This window comes from Apiospora marii, assembly GCF_038362585.1.
Source record: "Apiospora marii strain CBS 49790 chromosome Unknown utg000012l_segment0_segment0, whole genome shotgun sequence".
Classification (NCBI taxonomy): Eukaryota; Fungi; Ascomycota; class Sordariomycetes; order Amphisphaeriales; family Apiosporaceae; genus Apiospora; species Apiospora marii.
In genome coordinates, this window is record NW_027117383.1 from 82170 (window position 1) to 98406 (window position 16237).

At 59.2% G+C, this 16237-nt stretch overlaps 6 protein-coding genes across 6 annotated transcripts; 1 reads left to right on the top strand and 5 right to left on the bottom strand.

Moving 5' to 3' along the window:
- Positions 1–755: 755 nt before the first annotated feature.
- PG985_014814 (uncharacterized protein) lies at positions 756–2099 on the bottom strand (the record flags this gene model as incomplete). The annotated part of the gene is made up of 1 exon (XM_066834580.1): positions 756–2099. The coding sequence occupies one exon, from the start codon at positions 2097–2099 to the stop codon at positions 756–758; it is 1344 nt and encodes a 447-aa protein (XP_066677190.1).
- A 1199-nt stretch (positions 2100–3298) lies between these two features.
- Positions 3299–4211, bottom strand: PG985_014815 (eukaryotic translation initiation factor 3 subunit K; the record flags this gene model as incomplete). The annotated part of the gene is made up of 2 exons (XM_066834581.1): positions 3299–3839; positions 4048–4211. The coding sequence occupies 2 exons, from the start codon at positions 4209–4211 to the stop codon at positions 3299–3301; spliced, it is 705 nt and encodes a 234-aa protein (XP_066677191.1).
- A 638-nt stretch (positions 4212–4849) lies between these two features.
- PG985_014816 (putative phosphoglyceromutase) lies at positions 4850–6424 on the bottom strand (the record flags this gene model as incomplete). The annotated part of the gene is made up of 1 exon (XM_066834582.1): positions 4850–6424. The coding sequence occupies one exon, from the start codon at positions 6422–6424 to the stop codon at positions 4850–4852; it is 1575 nt and encodes a 524-aa protein (XP_066677192.1).
- A 1171-nt stretch (positions 6425–7595) lies between these two features.
- PG985_014817 (Mediator complex- subunit Med9) lies at positions 7596–8087 on the top strand (the record flags this gene model as incomplete). The annotated part of the gene is made up of 1 exon (XM_066834583.1): positions 7596–8087. One exon carries the CDS (start codon positions 7596–7598, stop codon positions 8085–8087), a length of 492 nt encoding a protein of 163 aa, XP_066677193.1.
- Positions 8088–8367: 280 nt separating this feature from the next.
- Positions 8368–9798, bottom strand: PG985_014818 (tubulin folding cofactor C- variant 1; the record flags this gene model as incomplete). The annotated part of the gene is made up of 3 exons (XM_066834584.1): positions 8368–8568; positions 8683–9611; positions 9681–9798. The coding sequence occupies 3 exons, from the start codon at positions 9796–9798 to the stop codon at positions 8368–8370; spliced, it is 1248 nt and encodes a 415-aa protein (XP_066677194.1).
- A 1252-nt stretch (positions 9799–11050) lies between these two features.
- PG985_014819 (antiviral protein) lies at positions 11051–15322 on the bottom strand (the record flags this gene model as incomplete). The annotated part of the gene is made up of 1 exon (XM_066834585.1): positions 11051–15322. One exon carries the CDS (start codon positions 15320–15322, stop codon positions 11051–11053), a length of 4272 nt encoding a protein of 1423 aa, XP_066677195.1.
- Positions 15323–16237: the final 915 nt, after the last annotated feature.

The window sequence follows — 16237 nt, forward strand, 5'->3', positions numbered from 1 at the left end:
AGCCAGGGGTACTGATGCTGATTATCATCTTAGATAAGATAGAGTGTGATAAGATAAGGCAAACATTGGTGAGCCCCGCCTTGCCCTGCAAGCCTAGCACCTACGGACATGTACCGTATGTGCGGATACCTGTAGACACAACAGTCTGCAGTGCTACACTCGGCCGAAGATGCTGTGGCCGGCCTTTTCGAGCACAATAGGGCATCTGTCAGGGACCGAAGCCGAAGGTTCTTGTGCAGCCCGGGAGCCCCCAACTCTGTGTTATGACACAGCCGTCTGAATGTTGAGTGTGGAACCTAGACTGGCCCCGAGTATCTGCCGTATCTGTATATTACACCCTTTCTCTGCTATCGGGTGTCCAGGAACGCAAAACTTCAAATGGAATGGGCAAGATGCGGGTTCAACGTAACATGCGGCTCTAGGAAGACTCAACGCACATTGTCATTGAGGAAGCTTTAGACGTGATGCCCCTCGCCGGAGCCGCCCGTCAATGTTTGATGCCGGCAACCGAAAAACACGGGTCTTCCGATCTAGAGAGGCCAAGGGCCAAGATGAATCGAGTCAACACGGCTACAATGTAGAACCCAAGTAGTTTCAAGAATCATCTCTACAGCGGTGATGTCCCACGCAGTATGAATCACATGTGATGAGTAGTGTATTGTACCGCCACTTGAAACGGGTTCTTCGTCTGCTTCCCGTCCTGAAAGGCAATGAAGCTTCCCTATCTGTCTTCTCCCCCGCTTGCTTGCCTTCGCCTAAGCACCCCCCACCTGGTACACCTGCGCCGCCCCGACGCCGTCGAAGAAGGTCTCGTCGAGCAGCGAGAAGAGGACCTTCTGCCCCGCCCACATCTCCTCGGCCGCGGGCCGGATCTGCTCGGGCGGCAGCACGAACCCGAACCGGCCCGTGTCGCGCAGCTCGATCGTAAAAGACCACTCGGCCCGCCCGACGCTGTAGACGTGGTCCGGCGCCGACCCGCTCGTGGCGTAGAGCGTCGCGCCGCTGGGGCCGAACGTGTAGGTCGTCCCGTTTGTTGAAGCATCCCGAATGGCCTCGCTCACCATGCTGGCGGCCTTGGTCCACTTGCCCAGCTGCGGCGCGTACAGCGTCTCGGCGTACCCGAAGGGGAAGAGCAGCAGCTGCCCGTAGCTGTGCCAGTCGATGTACAGCTTGATGCCCTGGGCGTCGCGGACCCGGCGCACAAAGGCGTCGAGCCCCGCGTTCTCGGGCGCGTCGCCGGGCCGCGCGCCCCGGTACGTCTGCGAGCACGGGTTCGTCGAGGACCCGCGCGGGTTCGAGTCCCAGCCGGCCTCCCAGTTGCGGTTGATATCGCGGCCCAGGCACGTCTGGTTCGCGCTGTCGGCGGGCGGCGGCTGCCGGTTCTTGCGCCACAATCGGTCGGTCGTCTGCGTGTAGACGAAGCCGTCCGGGTTCACGAAGGGGAAGATGTAGTAGTCGTACCGGTCCAGGAAGGACCGGGTCTGGTTGTCGCCCGCGTTGTAGCCCCGGATCAGCTGCAGGGTGATGTACTCCACCACGGGCGCGGCGATCCATTCCCGGGCGTGGACGGTGCCGTGGTAAATCACCGCCGGCTTGGTCCCCGGGCCGCCGGAACCCCACAGGTGGAGGCCGAAGAGGTCGCGGCCCTGGTACGACTTGCCCGACGACACCATGGCCGAGTTGTTGGGGAAGGCCGCCTGCAGGTCGCGGACGTACTGGATGTGATCCTCGTAGTTGTGGTAGGTGTCGAACCATGCCAGGGGGTCGTCCTGTCTCTTTGTTTTCCCTTGCGAGGCAGAGGATTCGGCCGAGATGGAGGTCCCCAAGTCCTCGTGCATAAGGCGGTAGTCGAGCCCGAGGCCCTGGAATGCCGCCGCCTCGTCGGGTGAAATCAGAACATCTAGGTGTCCGGCATCCTCGTGCCACTGTTCGTACGTTGACAGGCCGGCAGCGAGTTGCTCTCGGACCGCCGAAGTCCTACCGAGCGTGTTGATGCGGTACACCTTGTATCCATTGTAAGAGACTACGGCCTCATCCTGTGTGGGCAGCGCGGTGACACTCGTGAGGAGCGGTGACAACAGAGCAAGAAGGATCCTCATGGTGCTGGAGAGATCGAGGCACAAAACACGACTCGTGGATTCGGATATTCTTGGAGAATGCAGGTCACTATCCCCTTTTTATAACTGCCATTCCCGAAGTGATCACTCCAACTGTCTTGGCTCTCTCTCGTCCGAACATCCGTGTAATAACCCCTCTCCTCTCGCTTCGGGAGCCTGCATGCGACTGCAGAGTGGCATCGCAGAGGCCGTAAGTGAAGCTCCTTCCTCATCCAGGTTTGCCATCGAGCAGAGCAAGCTTTCGTCACGTATCAATCAGCTTGCCACGCCGTCTCCCACGATTTGCTTATCGTCTATTTGATCCTTGGCCTGCAATCCGACCTTCCGTTTTGCACCTCGCGCCCTCCCGGGCAGAAACCTTTGGGGTAGGATTGCGGTCCTGTGACTTTATAACCGATATTCGCGATACCCCGCCACGAAGGCGTCAGGCCTGGGAGCCAAGGAAGAGAGTGAGGGGAAGCACTGATTCTGCAAGGCAGCATCCGTTGATTTGCCTGATTTCGGATTGCCAAGGAGGCCACCACGCATGATGTTTCTTCATCGATATGTATCCAGATGGCTAGTCACGCCAAGACGACTTGTTTGCTTGCCTGACTATCCATTCGCAGGATGCTAGTCGTACTCTTACTGTTACAGTAGCTCGTCCCATCACCATCCCTAGCCACTTGTCCAAACCGCCACTACGAGCTGAGGTCATTTGGTAGTAACAACGTATTGGGCGACCCTGTAAATGAGATCATGACTTGAGGATGTCGACCGCGAACAGTAAAACCACAAGCTCAACATCAATACATGGCTAAGGTGCTCACGCCATGAATAAAGGACACTTGCAAGTATCCAACCCGCACTCAAAGCTCACATAACAACAGGAGGCAGTGCCTGGAATGTAAACCACCCCTTTCGTGATAATTATAACGCAAACACAGCTCACACATCACTCCAAACAGATGTTTTGTTCATCAGGGAATTCATGATTCTCATAGCCCGTTATGCACGGAGGGTACTAGCAGCCGTGACGTAGCATCGCGGCCTCTTCTCCCCGACCCAAGTCTTGACTGTGGGTTCAATTCACAGCCCCAAACGCAAACAAAAGACCCTCGTAACGCCGAATTTTGTCATGTCGCCAGATGCTGCTACAAAAACTGGCCTCAATTCCATATGCCTCTTCTTCCTGTCACAGCCTATGCGGTCTCCTCCCAGGCTCTCCGGACGACCCGCGAGAACATGTCGACGTTGACGTCCTCGCGCACCTCGGCCTTCTTGGCCTCGTTCTCGGCGTTGCGGGGCACCTGGACCTTGTCGCCCTCGATCTTCCAGCCGACCGTCTCCTGGATGAACTTGCGGGCGGCGCCCTCCTCGAGGCCGAGCCACTCGGCCAGGACGCCGACGTCGACCTCGCGGAAGGCGTGGCTGACGAGGGTGGCGATGCGGATGCGGATCATGTCCTCGAAGCCGTCAATGTCGGCGACCAGGTCGGCGCACAGGTCGTCGCCCTCGAGGTTGCGCCAGAAGCGGGCGTACTGGGCGCCCTGCAGCTGCGTGTTGAGCTCGCGCAGCTTGGCCAGGGCCTCGGGCAGCTCGGCGCGCGAGTTGGGGGCCAGCGTCGAGGGCGGGATGATGTGGAGGGCGAGCGAGAACTGGGGCGAGGGGAAGCACGTCATGGCCTTGACGAGCACGTTGGTGACGACCTCATCCTTCATGCGGTCGGGGTTGAGCTGGTACCTGGGGAGGAAGTGGTGGAGGTTAGCCATGATAAGGCAAAATAGGCACAGCAAGCAGAACAGAGTAGCAGGGTGGTCAGATAGAGCTAATAATTAGACATCAGAGTGGCGTGTCGGCCATGTCAGGTAATAGGAAACGTTGACGTATGAATCGTCATCCCGGGCGGCAAGCCAGAAGAAACAACAAGAGACAGAAGCAGAAGACTCACAGCTTGAGCAGGGTGCGGTTGGCGTTGCAGTCGCAGAATCTCGACTCGCACTGCTGGCGCAAGTAGTCCTCGAGCAGGCCGACGGCTTCGGGGTTGTATCGCTCGAGGCCGTTGATGATGGCGGTGATGGCCTCGGGCCGCTCCTGGCAGTCTTCGCACTCCATCGTGGCAGAGCAGTGGTGTGAGGGAGTGGGTGGGAGAAGGAAGGTGAGTTGCAGTCAGTCTGCTGCAAAAGTTGGTTTGTTTGAGCCACGGTTAGCTGGGCGGGCAGCGGTGCTTGGTGGTTTGGTGGGGTTGCTCTTTTTTCATTGCGATTTGTGCTGTGGGGCGTGATAATTCGCTGGCGGGGCCTCTGATTGGCTGAGGTGGCCTTGGGCGCAGGCGGTCGGCGAAATGGGTTGGTGCCGACCCGATGTACCTGGCCTGAAGTAGCGGGGCAGTGTGGCTTACTGACACTGACTTCAAGCTTGAGGCACCTGTCAGTAGTAGCTGTACATATGCCCTGTGTAACAAGACGCTGATCAAACACGTGAAGCAATAGTTGTTCAGGTTCAGATTCCATTCGCTAGCAACTTCAATCTTGAGGCACCTGCCAGTATGCCCTGTGTAAGAGATACGAACATATTCTGCTAAATATGCCGTGTAAAAAGAATCAACGTGATAGAACCGGTGAACATAAATCAAAATGCATAAAAGTCATAGTAGTTGTTCATTCAAATTCCATTCGCTAGCTCTATGTTCGTTATCTATCCTTTATGTCATGTCATGTCTATTTTGATAGCCTCTTGGACTCGAGTGCCTCCTACGACTTCACCAGCAGGCTCTTGCCCGACATCTCCTCGGGCTGGGGCAGGCCCATGCAGGCCAGGACGGTCGGCGCGACGTCGCCCAGCACGCCCTCGTCGCCCTGCTGGAGGCTCCAGCCGGCGGGGGCGTTGGCCATGATGAAGGGCACCTTGTTGGTCGTGTGCGACGTCTTGGGCTTGCCGTCGGGGAACTTCATCTCCTCGGCGTTGCCGTGGTCCGACGTGATGAAGAGCACGTAGCCCTCCTTCTTGCAGGCCCCGAGGATCTTGCCGATGGCCTTGTCGGTGGCCTCGACGCCGACGAGGGCGGCCTCGTAGACGCCCGTGTGGCCGACCATGTCGGGCGGGGCGAAGTTGTTCATGACGAAGGGGAACTGCTGCTCGCCGAGGCGCTTGGCCACCTGGTTGGCGACGCCGTCGGCGCTCATCTCGGGGGCCTGGTCGTAGGTGGCGACGCTCTTGTTGGAGGGCACGAGGTCCTGGGACTCGTCGCGGGCCTCGAGCTTGAAGACCTTCTCGACGCCGCCGTTGAAGAAGAAGGTGACGTGGGCGTACTTCTCCGTCTCGGCAATGTGGACCTGCTCGACGTCCTGGACGCCCAGCCACTCGGCCAGGACGTTGTCCATGGTCTGGGGCTTGAAGGCGATCTCGAAGGGGTAGCCGCCCTTGTACTGCGTCATGGTCACGTAGTTGGCCTTGGGGTAGGCAAAGTCGGGCAGCGGCGAGCGGTCGACGTCGCCGAGCAGCTGCGTGATCTGGCGGACGCGGTCCGAGCGGTAGTTGAAGAAGAAGACCTCGTCGCCGTCCTGGATGCGCGCCTCCTGGCCGCCGACAATGATGGGCTTGAGGAACTCGTCGTTCTCGCCCTTCTCGTAGCGCTCCTTGACCGTCTTGACGGGGTCGGTGCTGGCCTCGCCCTCGCCCAGGACCAGACCCTTGAGGGCGAGCTCGACGCGCTCCCAGCGCTTGTCGCGGTCCATGGCGTAGTAGCGGCCGACGACGGTGGCGATCTGCCCGACGCCGAGCTCCTGGGTCTTGGCCAGCAGCTCCTCCATGTAGCCGGCGCCCGACTTGGGGTCGGTGTCGCGGCCGTCGCCGAAGAAGTGGATGAAGACCTTGGGCACGCCGACGGCCTTGGCGGCCTCGAGCAGGGCGTAGAGGTGCATCTGCTTGGCGTGGACGCCGCCGTGGGAGACGAGGCCGCAGAGGTGCAGGCGGCCCTTCTGCTTGGCCGACTCGAACTGCTTCTTGATGACCTGGTTCTGCAGCAGCTCGCCCTTCTTGATGGTCTGGTCGATGCGGACGACGTCCTGCCAGACGACGCGGCCGGCGCCGATGTTGAGGTGGCCGACCTCGGAGTTGCCCATCAGGCCCTCGGGCAGGCCGACGGCGAGCGACGAGGCCTCGAGCTGGGTGAAGCCGGCGCCCTTGTAGAGCTGGTCCATGACGGGCGTGTTGGCGTTGGTGATGGCATCGCCGTTCTTGGGGCTGTCGGCGCCCGGCACACCCCAGCCGTCAATGACGATGAGGCACGCCTTCTGCTCGGTCTTCTTGTGGGTGGTGTTGGACATGGTTGCGGATGTGGTGGATGGAGAAGAGTAGAAAGAAAAAAAAAAGTCGGGAGTGAAAGGGGGACGAGAGAACTTTATGACTTGGCTTGGATGGAAAAAACGCACGACAATCACGAGCAGTGTGGCTTTCTTTGCTTCCACTAGACAGATCAACGATTGAGAGACGTTTTTCTGGGATGGTCTGGTATTCGCGCAAGCGTAGGTGGTAGTGGGAGAGGTTGCCAGGTGGGATGGAGGGGTCGGACGGAGGGGTCGGACGGAGGGGTCGGGCCTACTATTGCGTCGATGCTACCCTATCGGGTTAAACGTTTCAAGCACGGGGGCATCTGGAACTCGTTGGAATATTGCTTCTACTTGTATGGCCTCAGACAGGTAGGCAATCTCAATATTGCGCGTTGAGCAACATTAGCAATGCCAGATACAAACCTTCGAATCAATTGACTTTTTCTTTTTCACTCGGAGATTTAACATCAGGCTTAAAGTGCACGAGGTAAGCCAAGGAGCCGACACTGCAAGCGTGACTTTGCATGAGATACACGTAGCTGTCAATTGATTCCTTCAATGTTGCATGTTTCTGGCGCCCACTTAGTAATAATGCCGGGTGCCTGCTCTAGTCCGTTCCGGGCGAGGCCTCGTCGCAGCTTTCCTCAATGACGGGCGATGGGTTTCCAGCCGACGGCCCCAGAATAACCAGCAGATCTGAACCGACAATCAGGCGACCGCAGCGACAACAGGCGATTTTCGAATGGGCTCAATCGGACCTGCAGCCAAACACTAAAACCGATTGAACTCTGCAAGCTAGCCCACTCCCAGCCCGCCGGGAAAACAGGGGACTTTTTGGCTGCTCAGCAAGCAGCAATTGTGCCCGAAACAGCTTAGCGGGGCGTCGGCATCGTCCTTCTTTGTGCTCGCCAACCATCAACCGCCTGTCACAGCTTCAGAGCTTCACGGCCCCTCTCCCCTCTCGCCATTTCCAAGTACTGCCATACCGACGACGGTCCGACTCTCTCGTCCCGCAACAGCCGCGCCCACCTTGCAACGCGTATCTACCCGATAAGCAGAGAGTGGCAGACAGCAGACATACTCTTCACCAAAGCAGCTACCTATAGCAGCTGCCCAAAGACCATCAACCCACTCCATTCCTCGAACCAACCCACCACCCACCCAGACCATGGCCACACCAAAGAACCCCCCCGCCGGCCCCCCGACCCCCCTCGGCCTCCCCCCGGGCCTCTCCCCCGACAACCTCGACACCCTCACCGAGCTAACCGCCCTCCTCTCGCGCCTCCGCGCACCGCCCCCAACCTCGACCTCCACCGGCACCACCGCCACCGCCGGCACCCCCGCCAACACCTCGGCCCCGACGCCCTCCCAGAACAACAACAACAATATCCAACATGACTCGACAGCGGGCGGCGGCGGCACCATGTCGATCCAGTCCCTCCCCATGGCCACCGACGCCCTGAAGCACAAACTGCAGCGCTCCCGCGCCGCCGCCAAGACGCTGCCCGATATGAACCGTGGCACCGCCGACCAGGAAATCGAGATGGCCGAGCTCGAGGCCCGCATCGCCCGCCAGCGCGCCGTGCTCGAGGGGCTCCGGAGCAAAGGGCTCGACTTTGCCGCCGCGAGGGGCCAGGCCGGCGACAAGATGGAGGAGTGATGACTTCTGCCGTGTGACCAATGGAAAATAAACATCTTATACTGGGAGATGCTTCTTGTTAAACTAATACGCCTCAAGTTGCCCGTTATGGATTCACCAAAGGTGCGTACATCAAACCCAAGTCGTCTACGCATGCCAAAGCTGACACTATCTCTAAATAGAATGAACACTCCGAGCAAGGCACCGATCGTAATGAACAAGCTCAATATGCTATGGGAAGCTCAATATGCTGGGTATACCTATGAATCAAAAGCAAGCCTCACCACCACATGCCTAACAATCAGCTTGTCACGCCCACGCTGCGCAGGATCTCTTTCCTCGACGTCAGGCTGCCCGACACCGTCTTCTGCCACACGTCGTCCGCGACGCGTTCCTCTTCGGGCAGCACCCGCCAGTTGGGCGACGACTCGGCCTTGAGCCACTTGAAGTCGTCTACGCGGTCCCATTGGTTCTCGGCGCCGACCTCTTCGGCTTTGCCCGTCTGACGACACGTTAGTACTGGGATTAGAACAGGCATAATCATTTTGGAGTTGGAGGGATAATGATTGGGGTAAAGGGGGGAATGCATGTCGCAAAGAAGCAGAAGAACACTTACATAGTAGGTAGCAGGAATAGGAGCGAACCGCATCCCGCTGCAGTCCTCGATAATGGGGTGGCTCCCGCAATGCAGATACAGATCCACGTTTTCGCACTCGTGTATGCGCACCTGCCGCGCCGCGACGACGACGGTGCTGTTCCGGACCCCCGTGATGTGCACGGGGCCCGCCACAGTCCCGCAGACCAACAAACTGCCGCGGATGTTCTTAAGCACCAGCCCCGCGAAGGGCACGCCCGACGTCGAGGACGACGTGGGCACCGTCATATCGACCACGCACGACTCCAAGTTGGTCAGGGCGCCCGAGGCCGTGGCCCGCGACGCCGACGAGGGCAGGATGATGTGCAGGCCGGCGTGGTCGTAGATGGCGATGGTGTGGGCGCTCGAGAAGCTCGGCTTCCTCACTCCCGGGTTGCCCTCGGACCCTTGCGCCATCTCCTTGTTGTAGTCCTTCATCACGGCGGCGGCGAGCTCGTCGTGGGGCGGCAGGTTGCTGACCGTGTCGCGCTCCTCGTCGCTGGCGACGGCCGAATTGCTGTTGGCTTCATCGTTGCGGCTGTCGCTAATAAGGGAAAGTTTGTGGTTTATGTGGCGGAGGTCGGGCTGGGACGGTGTCGGTGTGTCTTGAGAAGTTGTCGTGGCAGCGGCTGCAGGTGCAGTGCGCTTCTTAAACTGGAAACGGGGCTTGGCGCTCGTGGTCGTGGATGTGGATGTAGAGGAAGACTGGCCGGTGGCCTTGTTGAGGTTGTCGGTGAGGGCCTTGAGGGCCTGGCCGTAGGCGCGCTGGTCGTAGGCCGGGATGTACTCCTTGGCGTCGGCGACTTCGTTGCTGAGGCGGGAGACGCCGGCGAGCACGTGGTCGATGCAGTCGCGGCGCTCGCCGGCGACGGGGGACAGGCTGGCGAGGTCGTCGATCTGGTCTTGGATGGCTGGGTGTGCGTTAGCTGGATAGAACTCAACTCCAACTAGATGAGCGCATTGCAAATAAAACCACATACCCGTGATCTCGGTCTGGAAGTGACGGTAGAAGCGCTCCTTGGGGTCCGACATTCTGTGGATGGTGGGGGAGTGCCCGCCCGTCGGGCTGTAGGGGACGAAGACCTGGGTTGTAGTCATTGCGTGTAAGTGGGAGTTACAGGGATATTTTGAGTGAGCTATAAGGAAGAGAAGAGATTCGTAGTCAAGGCAGCAAAAGGGAAGATGTGATGTTTCAATGCAAGAAGTAGAAGGCAGTATGGATGGTAGCTGTGGTCTTGTGAGATGTACCTTAGCTATGTCAAATGCAACCAACCTTGATGGATGCTTGTTGGTCTAGGTTCGTCGAAACCGGCAGCCGCAGTCGTGCCTTCTCGAGGCGTTCTTATACAAGAGGAAACTGGTGGGTGGTGGGTGGTTACGGCGGTTCGCAAAATTAGGCAGCCCGGGTCGAGTTGGGTCGGTTGCGTGTGTCAGTCCCGGTCAAACTGGTCGCTTTTGGTGATGGCATCAATCAATGGGGCGGGTGAGCAGCCAACGCGCTATGATGGCACGACCAGGGGTTCGCCGGCTGGACGATTGACGACCGAGAGGGAGAGAGATCGAGGGAGGGATCGGGTGGTGGAACTAGGTGGACTGATTGGACAGGGCGCGCGTAGGCGCATAGGAATGCAGAAGCACAAGAAGGGAGCGCAATGCAATGCCTTTCGCAAGACAGGACAAGCAGATGCACGACGACGTAGTTGGTGGTGTGACTAGCCGTGCGATGGTGACCAGAGAATGCGGGGTGCTGCGCATACTGCCCACCGGTCTGCAGCTCTGGCGAGCCGGAGGTGGCCCCCCTCCGCGAAAATCCTCGACGGTGGTGGGATGCCCGGCTTATCATTGGCCAATCAGTCGCCCCGTCCCCCCATCCTCCCCCCGATGATCCCCTAAGACATCTGGGGTTCTACTGGACTGGCAGGCGGCTGAGGTAACGGTGTGGCTATTAAATGTATGCGGTCGTCCCCTCCTTTATGTTGTCCCATCGTTTCAATGCATGCTTGCGCCTACATACCACTACGTCAGGTGGCAGATGGGCATGCAGCCCCTGAAGCTATGCATCACCCATCTTGTTCAAGAGCCTCAGGTCACAGAAAGGAACAACATCATTATGGGAGCTGGGCGCGTCAAGCAGTGTTGCAGAGTGAGGAAAACACCATTCAAGACCTGTATCCTCCAGCTTCAGATGGAAATAGCTAGGCAATGTAATACAGAATCAAATCATGCTGCAATGTAGGAGGCCATTAGGGATATGCCATAGTAAACATCATGAATTCCATCGCCATTTTGTCGTGATCTAAAACTGTGTCTATGACTCGTACCCTTCTATCAGCCAAATCTATCAACGCCATCACACCGACGTCGCCTCCCTCAACGACCCCCACCCCGCCGCCAGCGAAGGCGCCATAAACGCCGCCATCTGCGCATCCGCCGCCACCCCCGTCCCCGCAAACGCCGCCGCAAACTCCCGCGTGTCGAGCGGCCCGCTGGGCGGCACCTTCAGGCTCGCCACCTGCAGCGCCGTCTCGGCCGCGTGGTCCGCGCCGCCCAGCTCCGACAGGCTGGTCCAGCCGTGCGGCAGGTGCGGGTACAGGAAGGTGTTGATCTGCGGCTGCGACAGCATATCCGCATCCTCGGAGTCCTTGTTCGACAGGAGGCTCGTCGCGCCCAGCACCTCGCCAATCTTGGCGTGCTCCGCGTCCGTCGGCTTGACGCTGGCCCGGAGCGCCTGCAGCTCCGACACGACGGCCTCCATCGACTCCTCGTCCTCGTCCAGCAGGGCCACGACGCCCAGCAGCAGTACCGACTGGACGTGGGTCGAGTCGGACTCGATAACAGAAAACAGCACTTCGCGTGCCCGGTCGCGGGCCTCCTCGCTTCCGATCGCCCACAGCACTTGGGCCAACAGGCAGATGACGTCGGGGTTGTTGTTGGACTCTTCGAGTGCCGCCTCCAGGTAGGTCAAGGCCTCGCCGGGCTGCTTGCTGAAGTACTTGGCCAGTCCCACCGTGAGATGCGCCGACAGTCGCGCCTTCGTCCGCTGCTCGGCCGCGAGCTCGTTTCCAGAGTCGTCGCTGCTGAGCTGCAACGCGGTCTCGCCGCACTCAGCGGCTTCTTCGTTCTGGCCCGAAGCGAGATACATCCGGGCAAGATCCGTCTTGGCCAGAGCGAACCGACCCAGCACCGAGGGCGACTCGGTATCTTCGTACTCGGCCTCGAGCTTACCGCACATGTCTTCCAGCGTACCAATGGAACGAGGATGGTCACTGATGCGCTCGAGGAACAGGGTGGAGAGGTGGCTGTGCACCATATCCTGCGGCTGGAGACGCTGGAGCTGCCTAAGTCCGAACAGGGGCTGGATGAGGTCGTTGAGCTTGGGTCTGTTGGGGCTCTTCAGGATGTGGTCGAATATCGACATGCCGTACTGTTTCCGAGTCACGGCAGACGAGCACTCGGCAATGTTCATGGCGTGAGTAAACAGGCTACGAGCTTCCTTGACGTCGCCGTAGAGCAGAGCCACGAAGCCCTGGCCCAACCACGCATGCGCATAGTCCGGGTCTGTCGACTGCGCCCTCGTAAAAGCTTCGTTGGCGAGCTGAAGGTCGTTCTGCAGCAACGCCAGCGCACCAAAGTTGGCCCACACGTGAACGCCCCGCTCGTCCAGGTAAAGGGCCCGGACGAAGGAGTGTTGGGCGACGGACGGGTTGATTTCGCTCGTGACGACACCCAGCGAGTTCCAGAAATCCGGGTTGCCCGCCTCGAGCTCGATCGCCCGCTTGAAGCACCGCACGGCCGCCATGTGGTATCGGCTGGACTTTATCCGCAGATCCGCCGGGAGGCAGCTGTGGGCGCGGTACTCGGCCCAGCCCAGGTTGTAGAAGGCGATGGACTGAGCATGGATGTCGTGGGAGGATAGGTGCACGGCTCGCTTGTGGGCGAGGATCATGGCGTGGAGGCATCGTGTAAGTTCGGCCCCCAGTTTGTCGTTGGGTGGCGACAGGCCGTCGGCAAAGTCGAGATCTTGGGAAATGCCGTCGACGTCTTGCAGGATGTTATACGCATCGTCATCACCCTGGCCAACCAGGGCCTTGATGGCATCCACCGGGAACTGGTCAATGCAGCTTTGCACTTTGGAGAAGACGGAACAGGCATCGCCCAGCGCTTTCCAAAAGTTGAAGGTCGACGAGACGGCACTGGAGGATGACTGCGCGAACTCGATTGTCTCGGTGGCCAGACTGACGGCTTTGCCAAAGTAGCCATTCTCCACGCAGTCGTGGGCGCTCTCCACCATGGTCTGCATGAGCGCCAGCATCACGCCAGCCTCGTCCACGCGATCCTTGGTGACCTCGCGGTAGAGCAGGATCGCATTGTCGTATTCGCCCGTCTCGCGCTCGATGTTGCCCAGCAGGTACTTGGTGAACCACGTGTCGCCGAGCGCTTCGTCGCCCAAAGACGCCTCCAGCCGCTGCGAGTTCAGGATGGCCTTCTTGGCCGCTGTATGCCGTCCCGCGTTATGGTAGGCCTCGCCGAGACCGACCCAGGAATGGTAGTCGTTGGGCGCCATGCGCAGGGCCGACTGGAACGAGGTGACGGACCGGTGGTAGTCCTGCTTGTTGAGCAACGCCACGCCCAGCGCCGAAAAGGGCCAGCTGATGCCTTTCCGCTTGGATCCCGGGGGCGGGCGCACTTTGCCGGAATCGATGACGCGCTGGGCGACCAGTTCGACGCGGTCCCAGTCACCGTCGTCGGCGAACGACCGTGCCAGTCTCTCGGCCGAAGCAATCTCCGCCGACGACAGCTCAACGGCTTTGAGGAAACACTTGCGGGCACGCTTCTTGTCCCGGCCGTAGTCGGCGTAGTAGATACCCAGACTCGTGTAGGCGGGGGTGTAACTGATGTCGCTCTTGAGGGCAGCCAGAAAGCAGGCATAGGCACCGTCCCGGCTCCGGCGAGCCGCCTTGGCCGTGTCGAGATTCCAGATGCAGACGCCGAGGCGGTGCTGGGTCTGCGCCAACAGCTCTTTCGACGTCGAAGAGTTCTTGTCCGTCATTAGGCCCATGATGCCTTCGAGATCCGACTTTCCACGAGCAAAGTCGCCCTTCATGGAATAGAGCCAGGCGACCTCGGCCTTGACCCGCAGATTGCTCGAGTCGCGCTCCAAAGCCTTCTCCAGGAAGTTGATGGCCTGGTCGAACTCCTCCTCTTCTTCGTAGATCAGGCCGACGCCGATCTGGGCCGCCGTAGAGGACGGGTTGACGTCGAGGATCTTGTCGAAGAAGGACTTGGCCTCGCCGTGATGCCGCGGCGACTGGTAGAAGACCAAGGCCGTGCCGAGGTACAGCATGAAGGCCTGGTTGGTGTGGCTGAAGGACTTGCCGATCTTGGGCGCTTTCTGGGCCAGCAGCTTCATGGACTTGCGCATGAGCTCCACGTTGCTCTCGTGCTCCTCGAGGTGCTGATAATATTCGCCCACGAGTCGGTGAGCAAGCAACGAGTCGGACGTGGAGATGCCGTCAATCATCATCAGCAGCCGGTCCTCGTCGGTGAACGGGATGACCAAAGTAGGGGCACCGCCGTCCTCGTCGTCCTCGCTGCTTTCGTCTTCTGCCGGGGTGGCGGTGGTCGTCGTCGTCTCTGCGGGCGGCGAAGAGGCCGACGGCTTCTTGGAGAAGGGCGATATGCTGCTGGTCATGTATCCCGTTAAGATCTTGCAGAGATCGGTCTCGGGGAAGAGCGAGCAGTAGTCGAGAAGCGTGTCGACGTTGTAGTCCTTGACTTCCTCGTGGTCCTGCCAGTTGATGGCGACGTCCCACGCCAGGCGGTACGGGTGCTTGATGATGACCATGTCGGCGGCCAGCTTCTCCACCACGGCGAGCTCGGCCTGCTTCTCCGGGCCCGGGGCAAAGTTCATCAGGCGGTCGTAGCGGAACTGCAGAAGCTTCTCCTCGTATTGGCGCCGGACGTCGTCGTCGTTGGTCCAGTTGATGAGCTGCTCATAGACGTGGCCCAGCTTGCTCTGCGAGAGGACTTCGCGGTTGACCTCGACGGTGACCTCGCTGACCTTGGCGCCGATCCGTGTGCGCCTCTCGCCGATCAGGGTGTTGATGCGCTTCTTCTCGTCGGTCTCGAGGATCTGGGCCACAATCTCGTAGGTCTTGGCCGGGTGCGGGAAGCGGCCCTCGAGCGCGGGATAGATGGGGCTGCCCGGCAGCATGACCTCGAGGGCGTCGGCATACTGCGTGCGCGAGCCTTGGGAGCGCGCAAAGTCGACAAACTTGTCCACCACGTCCTGGCACTTGTACATCTCCTCCTGGTCGGCAAAGATGGCGGCCAGCTTGGGGGCGGCTTGCTTGTATTGGGGCAGCTTCGTGTCGCCTTGCTTCTCGTAGAGCTTGATCAGGCCCTGCCAGGCTTGGGGGTCGGCGGGCCGGAGGGCGGTGGCGGTCTCGTAGGCCTTTTCGGCGTCGGCGAGCTTGTTCTTCTTGTCGAGCGCAAAGGCCAGGAAGACGTAGGCCTGGTAGCTTTTCGCGTCATTGTCGATGATGTCCTGCGCCTGCTGCAAGGCCTCGTCCCATTTCTGGTTCTTGATGGCGTCGCGGACGACCTTGAGCTGTTTCGACATGATGGGGTGAGGGAGCGTCGAAGCTGCTCAAGCTGAAAGGCGGCAGCTTTCCAGGTTTTTGGGGGAAATGAGTGGTCTTGCCCTCGGCCGGCGAAGATGGGAAAGAATGCGTGGTGCGGCAGAATTAACGAATCATCGAGGGTGGTGTGTGGTTTGGAGAGGCCCTGATGAAGGCAGCAGCAGGAAGAGCTTCTTGACGATGGCTCATCATTGTCGTCACCGAATGCCTTAGGTGCAATTGCGCATTGTTTAGCTGTCCCACTTGCGACAAGCAATTGCTGGTGGGATGTTGCCCGTCGGCGAAACTGCGGGGAGCTTCCAGCGCGGGGTGTTTGGGACAGCAACTGTACATGCCATATCAATCTGTTTTCCCTTTTACTGACTTGAGAGCTAAGTAGGATGCATTTCATTTTACATTGTTCTGGATCTCTGAAATAGTATGAAGCAATACGGCATATTCGAAAGCATTTGATTGCTGGGTAGCAGTATGTTTGAAGATTGAACGTCAAGTAGCTAGAGCCTCAATCCTCATGACCTCATCACGCCCGTCGCCTACCAGTAGACCGCTAAGCTGCCTTCGTTTTCGCAACATGACACTGACAGAAACGCAACTACCTGCGGAAAACACATGCCTTACATAGTCGTACATACATCAATATAGGCAAACACTGAGCATGTGAGGACATAAAGGATCGAAAAGGCGTTCGTAGTTTTTGTAGTCCTGTACTCCGTACGTACCTACTAAGCCCAAGCCAGTCGCGGCTCTCGTGCACTAGAGCCAGGATCGAGAGCACTGGTAAACGGCCTGTCATGTTGGCACGGATGCACCCTTCCCCAAACCATTTCGTCACCGATGCTCGATCCCTGTCCTGTTCGCATCCGACAAGGCATCATATCTTGCTAATAAGTTGCGCT